This window comes from Silene latifolia, chromosome 3 (assembly GCF_048544455.1).
Source record: "Silene latifolia isolate original U9 population chromosome 3, ASM4854445v1, whole genome shotgun sequence".
Classification (NCBI taxonomy): Eukaryota; Viridiplantae; Streptophyta; class Magnoliopsida; order Caryophyllales; family Caryophyllaceae; genus Silene; species Silene latifolia.
In genome coordinates, this window is record NC_133528.1 from 71,046,983 (window position 1) to 71,062,656 (window position 15,674).

General features: G+C 32.4%; 2 protein-coding genes across 4 annotated transcripts; both read right to left on the minus strand.

The window, feature by feature from the left end:
• Positions 1–9,582: 9,582 nt before the first annotated feature.
• LOC141647716 (uncharacterized) lies at positions 9,583–10,413 on the minus strand. The gene is made up of 2 exons (XM_074456013.1): positions 10,254–10,413; positions 9,583–10,173 (listed from the first exon to the last, which is right to left on the minus strand). Exon 2 carries the CDS (start codon positions 10,055–10,057, stop codon positions 9,671–9,673), a length of 387 nt encoding a protein of 128 aa, XP_074312114.1. The 5' UTR covers positions 10,058–10,173; positions 10,254–10,413; the 3' UTR covers positions 9,583–9,670.
• A 247-nt stretch (positions 10,414–10,660) lies between these two features.
• On the minus strand, positions 10,661–15,192 carry LOC141647715 (uncharacterized). 3 transcript variants are annotated; one of them, XM_074456012.1, is made up of 4 exons: positions 14,937–15,192; positions 14,278–14,402; positions 11,927–12,227; positions 11,176–11,835 (listed from the first exon to the last, which is right to left on the minus strand). In XM_074456012.1, the coding sequence occupies exons 3-4, from the start codon at positions 12,218–12,220 to the stop codon at positions 11,227–11,229; spliced, it is 903 nt and encodes a 300-aa protein (XP_074312113.1). In that variant the 5' UTR covers positions 12,221–12,227; positions 14,278–14,402; positions 14,937–15,192; the 3' UTR covers positions 11,176–11,226. The 3 variants fall into 3 exon arrangements, 2 of the variants coding, with proteins under 2 accessions (XP_074312113.1, XP_074312112.1); XM_074456011.1 differs by having other exon boundaries at positions 14,278–14,407; XR_012545801.1 differs by lacking the exons at positions 11,176–11,835; positions 11,927–12,227 and adding an exon at positions 10,661–11,080 and having other exon boundaries at positions 14,278–14,407.
• Positions 15,193–15,674: the final 482 nt, after the last annotated feature.

Genomic DNA, 15,674 nt, shown 5'->3' on the forward strand with positions numbered 1-15,674 from the left:
TATACTACTCGTAGTATTCAATTTTTAGCCCCGACTTGTTATTGCTAGCTATATAGTATAATTCGAACTCCAATATAATAGAAGATTTTCTATATTTACATCATAAGATTGACAAGCATATGCTTTTCATCCATATATATCCAACTAAGTGAAATATAATATCATGTATTACTAAGGCCCTGTTCTTTTGGACTTAATTTCAGTTTAGTTTAGTTGATTGATTGATTCGGCTCGGTTGATTCGATTCGATTCGATTGATTCGATTGATTTGATTCAGTTCAACTATATTATTGTAATTATTATTAGTATTGTAATTATTATTACTATTGTTGTTGTTGTGTTGTTGTTGTTGTTGTTGTTGTTGTTGTTGTTGTTGTTGTTGTTGTTGTTGTTGTTGTTGTTGTTGTTGTTGTTGTTGTTGTTGTTGTTGTTGTTGTTGTTGTTGTTGTTGTTGTTGTTGTTGTTGTTGTTGTTGTTGTTGTTGTTGTTGTTGTTGTTGTTGTTGTTGTTGTTGTTGTTGTTGTTGTTGTTGTTGTTGTTGTTGTTGTTGTTGTTGTTTTGTTGTTGTTGTTGTTGTTGTTGTTGTTGTTGTTGTTGTTGTTGTTGTTGTTGTTGTTGTTGTTGTTGTTGTTGTTGTTGTTGTTGTTGTTGTTGTTGTTGTTGTTGTTGTTGTTGTTGTTGTTGTTGTTGTTGTTGTTGTTGTTGTTGTTGTTGTTGTTGTTGTTGTTGTTGTTGTTGTTGTTATTATTATTATTATTATTATCGTCGTCATCGTCTGGTTCTTTGAAATATAAATAGACAGCAGTGTGTAATAACGAAATTTTTAGTTCAGAAATAGGAGTCATGATAAAATAAAAATAAAAATTATTAATGTCAATACTGTTGGAATATGTGTCCTCCGACAATAATGCGATCACAATTGTCGATCATAATGATCACATGTTTAAGTCTCATTTTAAAGAATACATTTGGGAAAGTATTTTTACTGTCAACTGGTCCACACATATCGGTAATGATTGGCTGACTAGAGTTTGACATTACTGTCGTGCGACGGTGGTGATCAGTTGATCCCCTTAGGTCATACCTAAAGAGTAACACTCTTGATTGAATATTTAATTGATCGTATGACGATACGGGTTAATTAAATTACTTAAAATTGACGGACAATTTTGGAAATATATTTACGGTTCTCATTGTAATTTGATTAAATAAGATACGGTCTAAGTAATCGAATTGTTTTATTACTTAGATGAAATTATTGTTTACGGAAACAATTGAAACGGAATGAATAATTTATTATAAATACAAGATGTTGTGATTTATAAATTGGTAAACCATTTTTGGTACAAGTAATTGTGAATTACTATGTTAATTTTATAAGTGACATATTTTATTAATATGTTGATTTTTAATGGTTAAAAATACATTTTATAAATAAGATGTCATGAAATGTGTCACATGTGACATATTGACAAAATCACAAATAAAATGGACTCATCCATTTTATGTATGTGTACCGAAATGGAGGGAGTATTTAGGATAAAATTGTGTTGATTATGCTAAGTGGAAAACATGATGATTAACCTAATAGACTAGCTTTGCATGCCTAATTGCTTTTGTGAAGAGCATCTTGGCCATGCATTGGGTCCTTCTTCCCCCCCACTCGGTTTCCACCTAGAAAAGAAGAGTGTTTCTTCTTTAATCATTCCTCTTTTACACTACACATTTTTTCTAGTGTAATTTCATTCTACTCTCTAACATTATTACAAGAACTTAGAGAGATAGAAAATACTCCATAATTTTTCCCTCTCTTGGCCGAAATACTAGAGAGCAAAAACAATATTTTGGGTCAATTTTGGTAAGATTAATATTGTTCTAGATCAAGTAATATTAATCTATTAAGGGGTTATCTTGGGTATATGCTTTTGGGAGAGGTTCTAATTTGAACCTTGTTCATCCCATATTTGGAAGCTCAAGAACAAGTGAGTAGGAGAACTCACTTGTGCCCTTTTAATCCGAAAATCATATGGTGAGAAAACGATTTCTTCACTTATCTATTTTAGTTTGCATGCATAAGATTTGTAATTAATTTTATGACTAAATTAATTTGAAACATATATGAATATGTTAAATAATGAGATATAGATTTCTAACAAGCGGTATCAAGAGCCTTAGGTTGTTTGCATGCAAATCGGTTATTGTTTTTCCGAGTTATACGATTAACATATAAAACTTATAAATTTGTGTTTATTATGATATATCACGAAATTTATTATGCATGTTAAAGTTTCTGATCCTAAAATTTATTTAGGATATTTTGGTTAATTTATGGATTTTTATTGTTCATTTTATATAATAATGGCATTAAAATGTGATTTTATGATTAAAATGTCATTTTCGGACTAAAATTAGCTAAACTTCGAATTTTCCAGTGGTTTTTGGATATGTTTTCACATATATTATTTTTAGATGATCTGGAAATTTTTAGAATTTTTGGAGTTTTTATGCTCGAAATATGGATTTTTCATGATAAAAATCGAATTTAAATGAAAAATAGGTTAATATGAGATAAATTTCGAATCTTGTCATAGAAATTTAGTATGTTATCACATGCAATTTTACAAGATGTGTGTAAAATAATAGGCTATATTGAAGTTTTTATGCATGATTTATGAATTTTTGATGAAAAATAGCATAAATAGTGACTTAATTAGTGAATAATTGCTAAAACATACTTCATGACTAAGGAAAAACGTCACATGTTGCATTTTATTATCCTTTTCAGATTTAAAATTGAAAAGTTGATGAATATAATTTTTCTCATGTTTTTATGATTATAATTGATAAATCCGATAATCCGCAACATAGTTTTTCCGATAATTTTTCGAAAGTTTAACCTAATTTTTTGAACATTATGAGTGTCATGGTATTTTTTCAGAATGTTCATGAGTTTAAATTTCAAATTTTGAATTTATTTGAAATTTTTGTGATTTATTTGAAGTTTATAGCATTTTATTGTAATTTTGAGTCCATTAATGAACAATTTTAAGAAATATAAGTTAATTATAGTCAAATAGTTAGTGGAGACTAATTTTGAGCCCTAAGTTGGTTAGGGTAATTAACTTGTGCATAAATATGATTTTATGTAATTTATTGTGATTTTAAAAGGTTGAATCACGCAAATCCGTAAAAACCGTTTAATATACGATATTGGCTCCTTAAAGGCGATTTAGCATAAAATTGGGCATGTTCATACATATTATAATGCTGCATTTTATTTATGATTGTCATAATTTTATTTTATGCAATTTTGAATTATGTAATTTTTACTTAGTATGGCCTTAGTTTTTTAATTGGTATTACCCGAAATGTATGGGAATATCGATTCGGTTGTAATTTATTGTGATCTCGTATCATCGTTTTGTAATTTAATAGATTTATTTTATTTTAATTACAAATGTATAATAGGAAATTATGTAATTTGTTATGTAATTTATTTATTCCGGAGTTCCTTGAAGACGGTGTCACTCAAGAAGGCGATACATAAAGACGGAGTTACCTCGAGATGCGTGCCAAAACCGAAGTTCAAGGGACCAATGGAGTTGGTTTCCGAATATGTAATAGTTAATTAGATTTTCTATTTTAGGAAGGCCATACTAGGATTTAATTTATGCTTTGCATTTTATTTATATGTTGCATGCATCGCTAAATCGTCATAACTAAAACATGCATTATCTTTTTATCGAGTATATCGACCGTGTCAATTACAATTATCGTAGTTCACCGCTTTAGTTCACTTAAAACGTGATAGATAATAAATTGACATGACCTCTCGCTAAAAATAAACAATTGAGACATAGCCTTACCAAAAAGTAGAAACCATGAAAACCTATTTCGTGAGGAAGTGCACTCGGCCACACCGGGGTACACACCTTGTTACGTAAGGGAAGTGGGTGATAAATGTCTATCCACCGAATTTATGTTAATGAAGGGTATTTCGGCACACCGTGCCCTAAGTTGATATGAGTTTGGATCATGGACACATTTATTCGAAATTTGGGTTGAACTCAACGAAAGTATTCACGACGATTTCCGGATGTGATTCGGGCTAGAGATAAATATTAATGTAATTTTATCGACCAAGAGTTCTAAAAGTAGAATCGATTAAAGAGTTAATCCACCGAGTTATATTAATAAAGGGTATTTCGGCACACCGTGCCCCAAGTTAATATGAATTTGGATCTTGGAATCATTTATCATAGTTGGGTAGAGGTCACTATGTAAATGCTTTACTTGTTATTTACAAGTATTATTATAACGATGAATGTTTTGTTTTCATTATTCCGTTATCATATTGTTCTATTTCTTTACCACAATTCATATACGATATCATTTCGATTTTTGATTCAAATCTCCATTAAAACATCGTAACTAAAGACAAATATGAATTTGCTTCTAAAATCTCAAATGAACCATTGCTAAGGATCTCTTGTAAAGAGTATAGATTAAAGTTATTCATTATCAAACAAGTTTTTGATTCTTGACTAACACATCTACTTACAATGGATTGTTTTTCCATATACTTAATTGAATTAAGTACCTTGAAGCGATAAATTGTTTTGGTAATTAGATTTGTCGGAAATCGTAATAGACCAAAATAACGCAACCACTTCAATGAAAGTTTTAAGACTAAAGGATCAAATGAGGAGTAGTCTTCATGAATATAATTTTGCCTCTCAAAGCAAAGACTCATTGAAACAAGTGGGAGCATTATCTTAAACCGTTAAGAAAGGAATGAGGTTCAAAGAAGTAAAATTAGAATGGAATTGATACAAGGTAATGTTAAAAGTAAAGTTATTGAGAATAACGATACTAAACCTATCAATCCCGACCAATAAAGTTTCCATTGTCTTAAATGTTGGACACTAGAAAGGAAACTACCCCAAGTTGTTAAAGAATAAGCAAGTTAGTTGTGGGACATCTAATAAGACTTAGTTCTTTATTTATTTGATTGACATAAATTTTGCTAGTACTACTTCGTCTATATTAGAAACCAGTGGTAGTTTTCATCATTGTATGCGATACATAGAATGATTAGAATATGACGACTAGCAACAATAATGTTGAGACATAGAGTCATTGTATACTCAATCTAGTTTTTGGGTTTAGAGTTGTACTTAATTATGACTATTAAGTGCATAAACTCTAAATAAGAATATAAACTTGTTAAGATACAAAAGAGGTTTCACTTTTGTGACCCTATACACCGTGATTTGATGTATGGCTAGCCCATTATCAAGGTGAATATATTCTAAACCAAACTAGAATGATATATCATATAGATGATGAAAGACTCAAATTGGTATCCCAGGATTAAACCTTAAAATTCTAGAATGATCAACGCAAAGAGTTATCGAGTACTCTTGAAACCATTAGATCTTATGGTATATATCTTGTATTCAAAGTAAGATGTCTCGTGCCTTTTTGGTTGAAAAGGAGATCGAGGTTGTAAATCATTGATCCAAATTAGATTGATCATTTTCTTTTACCACCGATTTAAGTTGACGCTAAAATGTTCACTTAATAAGGTAAATAGAGAAATCTTTGAAGAAGTTCAAAGTGTTCAAAGAATCACGATTTAGTCGTGATAGGGTTATCAAAGTGAAGACTTTGATATAAGCCAAATGAAATGTGATATAGTATCACAGGTTAATCTCTCTTAGCACGCATTATGGGACAATGTGTGGTTGGATAAGAAATCAAATGTTATTCGATATGGTTTGGACTTCGATCAAGTTACTTTGAGTTACTTGATCCTTTTGGGGATTTTATCATTTTGTCTAAATTATTTTTCCACTAAATCTAAAACGATTCATATGAAATATGAAATGGTAAGGTACCATGTTTGTAAGTTTTTCAAAAGAAACAAACGCTCATTTTTCTTACTGTAATCACAAGTACAACATGCTTGTGGCTCGTGAAGCTGTCTTTTTAGAATACAAGTTTATTTCTAGAAGACAGAGTGGGAGAAATTTATTCAAGAGCTAGCCACAAAAAATGTTATGTCGCAAGAAACTGGTCTTTCTTGACTACATGAGAGATTTTGTGTAAAACGTTGTTTCTTCAAAACCTAGGAGGTTAAAGTCATCACTTGTTGAAGATGATGAGTTAGTGTTACTTTTAAGAAAGTAAAGAGCTTACAACTTACAAAGAAATTGTTTGATTCAAGTTGATTACTTCTGGAAAGTAATGAATATATGACTTACATGAGAGTATATAAGTCACAACTCAATACAAGGCTTGAAACCATGAAAATCCGAAATAAAAAGGCTTGATTAGTGACAAAGGGTTATTGCACTAATAAAGAGAGATTTCAAAGCTTGATTGGTGGCAAAGGGTTTTGCACTAGTTGAAATGCTTAAGTCTATTTGGATCTTCTTAGGGATTGTGTTTCATTATTATGAAATACATAGCGAGTGAATCTAAAACCCACTTCTTCAATTAGAAGGAATGTATTCAATACATGTCTTGAGTTTTGTAGATTTTTGCAATCCTAAGATAATGTGAAACTTAAGAGAGAGTCTTAAGTAGGACATCAGTGAGTTGGAATCAATGTTTTGATCATGTTATAAAACTTTTCTCGATAAGTCAAGAAGTTGTGTTTATACATGGAGTTTAGTGGGAGTAACGGAAATTTTAATTAGTCTTATATGTGGATGACATATTGATCATTGGGAATGATTTAAGACTTTTGGAGTAATATAATACATCTTGAATATCCGATTTTATGGAGATAAATCCACATGATATTAGCATCAAATAAGAAGTCTTATGTTGATAAGATTCATGATTAGTTCAATCGAGTTGAACATATTTGGTTGATTCCATTTGCTTCCGCTGCCGGATCAACTAAATAAGTAATGATGTATAACACTTCATATGCTTTGAGTATGATGAATTGTTTCAAAATCGAATTTAAGTAATAATTACCATGTAGCCATATTGATTACCCTTAAGTTCTTGCAGAAGCATTAAGGATATAATGCAAAGTGTTTTTGATGCAATTTTGTGTAAGGGTGTTACACAAGTGACAATTGACAATTGAGATTGCGCATGGTTTTCGACAAAACCATAATCAAAACACATTAGGATGGTTAAGATACCATTGTGGCTATGTTATTTAAAGAAATAGATTTTCTAGAATCATTCTAGGCAATAAAGAACAATGAGAAATATTTACAACGGAAATTGAGTACACTTGCAATCATGAGATGTGCAAGAAGGATGAGTCCTGCACACTGTGATAACAGTGGGAGCTATTCTAAGGCTAGAGGGCTTATGTCTTGATTGGATCTCGACACGTACTCAGAAAGTTTTGTAATGCAAATGTATACATTACAAAGGAAAAACGAGTATGTAGTAAGGTTGAGTAAGGTACAAGAAGTTGATAAAACCTACTAACCAAAGCCTTCTCATAGGCTTAACATGATGAGTCATGTCATTTCAATTAAATTGAGATGAACAACTACATTCAAGATCAAACTGGATTATAGAATATGAAGTAGTAATCAAGTATTGACTACTCATACGATAATCACATTTATCGTTCGAGTTTTTTTTTATCTGAAAACTCCTTTTGTACTTTGTTACATCAAAACGGGTTGTAGAGACAATATTGAACCCCGTTAAAGTGAACCTGGATTAACATAGTATTTGCCCATAGTCACTTCTATGAGGCGACGTCTCGAAGTGACTAGAGTGTGATGCGATTGATGGCAAGTTCAAGTGCCATAGAGTCATATGAGAATGAACAGTCGATCACATAGGCAGACTGTTAGGAACATTTTGTCGAGCCTTATGACCGCTTATAGAGTTCTGGCAAATTTATATAGCCTGGTCGTGGCGAAAGCTACTATAGTATTCTAATGAGTCGATTCTTTTGACTAAAGACTATTCACCTAAGATGGCACGATTTGGATTAACTTTGATTTGTGTTACTACGACCTTCGTAAATGGGGTCAAATGGGCATATTTTGGGTTATGATGGTTGTGGCTAGTCGAAGGGAATGAGTGCGATAGGAATTGTCCACCCCTAGTCAGGGTTATAACAATATCTCAGGGCCACTCGAGGAGTAATGAACTGGAAATGCGTGGCCACGCTCGGAAGATATCTATGGTAGATAAATCCGGTCAATCAGTTATTCTCCAGATCGAGGAAACCACTCTCGATATGATCACTTGCAAGTACGACCTGAAAGACACCTTGCATTGAGTGGGAGATAGTAATAGGACAAGAAAATTGGTGACGCACACTTGTCGAGGACAAGTGGGAGATTGTTGGAATATGTGTCCTCCGACAATAATGCGATCACAATTGTCGATCATAATGATCACATGTTTAAGTCTCATTTTAAAGAATACATTTGGGAAAGTATTTTTACTGTCAACTGGTCCACACATATCGGTAATGATTGGCTGATTAGAGTTTGACATTACTGTCGTGCGACGGTGGTGATCAGTTGATCCCCTTAGGTCATACCTAAAGAGTAACACTCTTAATTGAATATTTAGTTGATCGTATCAGGATACGGGTTAATTAAATTACTTAAAATTGACGGACAATTTTGGAAGTAATATTTACGTGTCTCATTGTAATTTGATTAAATAAGATACGGTCTAAGTAATCGAATTGCTTTATTATTTAGATGAAATTATTGTTTACGGAAACAATTGAAACGGAATGAATAATTTATTATAAATACAAGATGTTGTGATTTATAAATTGGTAAACCATTTTTGGTACAAGTAATTGTGAATTACTATGTTAATTTTATAAGTGACATATTTTATTAATATGTTGATTTTTAATGGTTAAAAATACATTTTATAAATAAGATGTTATGAAATGTATCACATGTGACATATTGACAAAATCACAAATAAAATGGACTCATCCATTCTATGTATGTGTACCGAAATGGAGGGAGTATTTAGGATAAAATTGTGTTGATTATGTTAAGTGGAAAACATGATGATTAACCTAATAGACTAGCTTTGCATGCCTAATTACTTTTGTGAAGAGCATCTTGGCCATGCATTGGGTCCTTCTTCCCCCCCACTCGGTTTCCACCTAGAAAAGAAGAGTGTTTCTTCTTTAATCATTCCTCTTTTACACTACACAACTTTTTCTAGTGTAATTACATTCTACTCTCTAACATTATTACAAGAACTTAGAGAGATAGAAAATACTCCATAATTTTTCCCTCTCTTGGCCGAAATACTAGAGAACAAAAACAATATTTTGGGTCAATTTTGGTTAGATTAATATTGTTCTAGATCAAGTAATATTAATCTATTAAGGGGTTATCTTGGGTATATCCTTTTGGGAGAGGTTCTAATTTGAACCTTGTTCAACCAATATTTGGAAGCTCAAGAACAAGTGAGTAGGAGAACTCACTTGTGCTCTTTTAATCCGAAAATCATATGGTGAAAAAACGATTTATTCACTCATCTATTTTAGTTTGTATGCATAAGATTTGTAATTAATTTTATCACTAAATTAATTTGAAACATATATGAATATGTTAAATAATGAGATATAGATTTCTAACAAATACATCAAATGCTTGCAATTGTGAAAAATGTTTAGATTCAACGCAAATTACAAAATTTAGTTATTCGGATCATCTACTTCCATATGTTCTTCTTCGTTGTCATTTTGCGACACTCCATCTTCATGCTCTTCGGGATTGTTATCTTTCCAAATAGCTTTAGCTATATCCATTCTCACTTTAGACATAAGGCTCATTCGATCTTTATCATCTAAATTTGTATTTGTTCTCCCAATAACTGCATCATGTTGTACAATTGGGATATCAAGCTTATACATTCGTATGAAATTATAAAGTGTAAAACATGAAACGATAATTGACATCTGATACTTTGGTAACATCTGGGGCATAGTTTTCAGCACCTTCCACCTTTTCTTCAATTGACCAAACGCACATTCAACTTTCATTCTTAATGAAGAATGTCGGTAATTGAAATGTTCTAACATTCCTATAGGTGGTCTGTGCTTAAATTCCGGCAAATGGGATCTGACGTTCGGATCGCAAATAGGAGACAAATATCCAATAGTATTAAGATATCCGGAGTCCACCAAATAGTACTTACCTACAAAGTAAAATAAAAATTGCGTGAGAATCGCAAAATAATGAGCTATAAACAAATAAAGAAAATTAGTTAATACTTACCTTCAGTTGGATGAGGAAAAACATATTTTGAAGCAGTTAGAGAATCTCGCCATACTGTAAGATCATGGGCACTTCCTTCCCAACCCACGTTGATAAATGTAAAAATCCCATCAAATGAACAACAACCCAACACATTCCAGGTCTTACGACCATTGCGATTTCAAAATGGTGTACCAGTACGATCACTAATAACTGCTTCTATATGCGTTCCATCTATGGCACCAATAGCATCCTAAATAATAGTAGTAATAGAGATGTTAAAACTCAAAGACATAAGGTAGTAAAAAAAAAAATATAAAAAAATAGCTAAATGCACGAGGTACAATATTACCTTGAAATAAGGCCAATCAAGTGAGTTATTTTCTACCTCCGGAGGCACCTCAAGTAGATCGCGGTGTGGTCTAATGATATCATGTGACAATATAACCAAGGCAATCAACACTTTTTTAAAATACACACATATTGCAGATATGGAATGCTTGAATCTATCAGCAACATCACGATAGGAAGAGCCTTTGGCCAATATGTATAAACAAATTCCTATTTGTTCGTCCACTTTTATATACTTACCATCAACTAACAAATTCCTTTCAATCATCAAATCTACAAGTTGTAGAAACATTACCCTATCAAGTTGTAGTTGTTCAAAACATGATGTAACGTTTTCATTCAACAACCTGTGAATGTATTCAGCTCCACTTTCCCCTCTTTCTCTTCTAGGCCGCCTACTTGATGATGTTCGTTGTATACTAGCATCACTTGGTACAAGTGATCTTCGCAATTCTTCTAATGCAATAATTATAGATGCACGTCTAACATTATCCATTCTACACTAGAACAATTAAAACACAGTTATATCAAGTTCAATTATTTTGATATTAAAGTTCAAATATCTTAACCACAAAGTTCAAACATATGAAAATGAAAGGTTCAAACACACAAACTTGAAACTACAAAGTGCTTCTAAAACAAACTAGTAAAGGCGAGTGAACAAGGGATCTACGTTCATCACTCTTAGATATATCCACTTTTGATTATCATTTTTAAGGGATAGGAATATCTTGGCACGTGTTTCATCACTTAAATATCTGACAGCGGAGACAAAGTACGCGTCACCCGATTCTTCTGCAACTTTCATTCTAGTCAATTCATCACTAACCATCTCAGCTGTAGAAGGCTGCTTACTTGAAGAACCAACACCAGTTCCCGACAATAGTGCGATAACTCTATCAAAACTAGTTTCTCTTCTCTTACGTTCTTCTGGACTAATGGATTCTTCAACCTTTCGTTTACGTGAGGTTCCCACAAAAACTTTTTGGTCAACTAAAGTTGGTGGAGCTTTATGCTCATCATCAAACATGGTTTCTTTAAATTCATCATCACCTGAAACTTCATTGTCTTGAGATGTTTCATCATTAGTAAGATCCTCAATTTGCCTACTCAAGTAAGATGGCCCTTTTGCCATTACCGGAGAAAAACAACCACCCACCCCATGCGCAAATTTTCCATCAAATAGTTTGCTCATTTCATCAATGTTAGCCGATTCTCCTCTGATTATTTTTAGCCCATACTTTCCATTCCGCTGTATAAAACAAATTATAACTTAAATTTAGATTTAACTAATATTATAGCAAATTGGAGGTAATTTTAAGATGAGTTAATAATAAATTTACCTCTATGAATGCGTTATATCTCTCCAAAGACTTCTCATCTACAACAACTTTTTTAGTAATAGGATTGAATGATATGCCAGATAAACCTTGCAATTCCTCCCAACCCTTGTATCTTTCTTTCAAATCTGAATAATGATTTTGCACTTGTTTTCCAGTCACATTACATTCTTTTTGTGCATTAAATTTCTTGGTAATGTTTCCCCAATTAAATTTGCTAACTCCTCTGTTTTTCTCCTCATTTAGAATGTTGAGCAAAATTCTTGAATTTTCATCGGGCCAAGAAGTTCTTCCCATTACGTTACTTTCAAATAAATCAACACAAATTCATTAAAATATTATCGATACGAAGATTATATATAAAAGGCATGGTTAAGAATGATCAAAAGTAACAACTACTTTGGTAAAACACATATGACAAACACGTTTAAGATAAAAAAAAAAAAAAAAAAAAAAAACAACACACTTTGGCAATTACATATTTGCACGAACGCACCATCTAATGATTTGCAAGTGATCTTAGCTCACAACTTAAGTTTGAAAAAGGCAGCCTTTCAAAATTGGTACAGTATATGGTTAACCAGGCTGTGTTTTCAGGTAGAGCAACTTGGTGGAGAGAATGTGACTCTCTTTAAGCAGCTAAATGAGGCAACACACCACCTCAAAGAAGCCTTAACTAACAACAAAGTTCTTAAGTCAAATGTCGAAGCTTTGAGAGCTAAGGTACGTACATCCCTACTTTTAATTAATTGTAAGTAAATTCAGTGCCATAACAACAACATATCAGGTATACAGGTTCACCATTCACTAGTTAGTACATTTAATAATCACAAAATCTTATTTGTGACGGCGATATCAGTCACAAGCTCATGACGGATACCATTTCCTCTCACAAAATACCCATGAGAGGTGAGTGGGGAACCACATGGGGGGTGCCCCACCTTGTCTCCTCTCCCTTTTTATGAGAGGTCACAAGCTTGTGACGGGATTATCTCGTCACAAACAAGACGCTTTGTTTAATAATATGGATGACATTTGTGATTCATCCAGGTGAAATTGGCTTTTAACATGGCCTTACCAGACGCTCTTGCTCTCGCCGCTATTATGTCTTCTAAGGGAATTGTTGATGTTGGTAACTTTGTCATGTTCAAATAGTCCGTGTAAGTAATTGACTAATTACATTCATTCCCATCCAATAATGATGTTTTGTTTTGTTTTAATTTCCCAATAATAATATTTTGTAATTAATATATTTATTTATTTATTTTGGCTGGCAACTAATTGAATATGAAACATTTTCCAACTTAATTCTAATGACGACGGTTCCATCGTCACATGGAATATGACACCGTCATATTCCATGCTAATATGCTATCAAACTCCTTTTATACTGATTTTAATGTCTTCTTGAAATTATACAACCGTCTTATATAGAAATAATTTGCGATCTAACAACAAAGATTCAAACTTTTTAGATCAATTTAGAAGAACACATATAGGAAACAACATAATATATAAAATCACGTCTTAATATCACAATTGCAAAACAAAAGCAAGAAATAAAAACAAACCCATTAAAAAAAAATATGTGAATTCAATCAAGGCACAAAAGAATCAAAGGGTAATACAGAATTAGTGAATACCTTCAAAAGATTGACTGTTGCGTCAAGGTAGGATTTTTTTTTATGAACAAATTCTAAGGGGAAAGCAGGTTGAAGGCACAGTATTTGTTAAGTTAAATTTGAGTAATACGTAGGGTTTTTTTATTTTGGTTTCGATTCGATTCGAGTCCATTAAGTTGATTGATTGAGTCCATTAAGTTCATTGATTCGATTCGATTCGATTGATTGATTGATTGATTCGATTCGATTGATTGATTTTGATTGATTGATTCGATTCGATTGATTGATTGATTGATTGATTGATTGATTCGATTGATTGATTGATTGATTGATTGATTGATTGATTCGATTCGATTCGATTCGATTCGATTCGATTGATTGATTGATTGATTCGATTCGATTGATTGATTCGATTCGATTCGATTCGATTGATTGATTGATTCGATTCGATTGATTGATTGATTGATTGATTGATTGATTCGATTGATTGATTGATTGATTGATTGATTGATTCGATTGATTGATTGATTGATTGATTGATTGATTGATTGATTCGATTGATTGATTCAATTCAATTCAATTCAATTCAATTCAGTTTAGACGGATTCAGTCCAAAAGAACAAGGCCTAACTAAACAAAGCTTTCTTTAAAAAAAAATAACTAAACAAAGCTTACATTATTTCTTGCACTAAGTATTACTAGTGTATTACTAACTAAACAAAGATCAATTACCTAACTGCAACCTTCAGCCTTCACCACATGTGCCCAATATATTCAAAGATCCCTAAAGCAGTTTAGTGTGCACCATTACTGCGTCCTCTTCATTTGCTCAAAAAAAATTTCCTCGTGGCCTCTGTCTGCACTGCATAGTTTTCAAAGTATGAGTGAAACCCAATCTACAGTTCAAACCAGGACAATAAGACCTTCAACTAATCAAATAATAAAATAAGAAAGAGGAGTAAAACCACTTTTACAATTCACATTAAAAACCCATTAATTAAATCTCAAATCATCAACAAACTCAAGAGATTCACCCGCTAACAATAACACCTAATTTTCATAAACCATTTACTCTAGCAAACATTAACCAAAAATACAAGCAACACAAAAACGGAGTATTCAATTAGACAAAACATTGAATATTGTTGAATAATTACATTACACTCCGTTTTGTAGATCTGAAGTCATAATTTGAAACTCAATACTAGATAAATCTAACCTACAAATCAATAAAATAATTTGGGTATACGGTCTTACATAAGACGAATTCACATTTAAGTTCTAAAAACACGATTTATTTAGGATAAATCAAAAGGATTGAAGGACTAATTAAGCAAAAAATTACAATTCAATAAATGAGAAAGTAAAATTAATTAGTTTGGTGAACTCACCTGAAGGACTGATAGGCTTACACGAATCTTCCAATGTTGTCTCACACAGAAAAATTTGGGAGGAATAAGAGGGCAGAGAGACTTAGAGATTGAGAGGCTTAGAGATCTAGGGTTCTATCTTTCATTGAATTTAAAGGTTCTTTTCTTTTCATTGGGAGTGCAGAATTTTTGTTCTTTTTAGTTTTTAAATTGAGTTTTCAAATGTGTGAAAATTATTTGGAGGTAAATTATCGCGCCTTCTTTTTATTTGACAAAGGACAACGAATACAAATTTTTTGTAGTCCAATTTGTTGTAAATAGGCGACAAATGGATAAGGTTGTTGCCCAAAAAACGTTTTGTGCAACAAAAACCACTTTCGTTGCACTAACTGTTATTTTGCGCCACAAAACTAAACCAAACGCCCTTAATGTTATTATTGTGCGACGATTATTTTTTTTGTTGCCTTTGCTTACTACCTTCGTCGCCCAAAGCCGTTTTTCTTGTAGTGAGACTTGTTGCTAGACTTGGGTTCTTTAGCTTGAAAGATTGCCCCACTATTGTCACATAAGATCGTGATAGGATCTTTGGCGGTGGGAACTACCCTTAGCCCTTCCATGAATTGCCTAATCCACACGCTTCCTTGGCAGCTTCTGATGTTGCAACGTACTCAGCCTCCGTAGTAGAATCCACAATCACAGCTTCCTTGAAGCTTCTCCAACTTATGGCACCACCATTGAGCATGTATATAAATCCAGCCT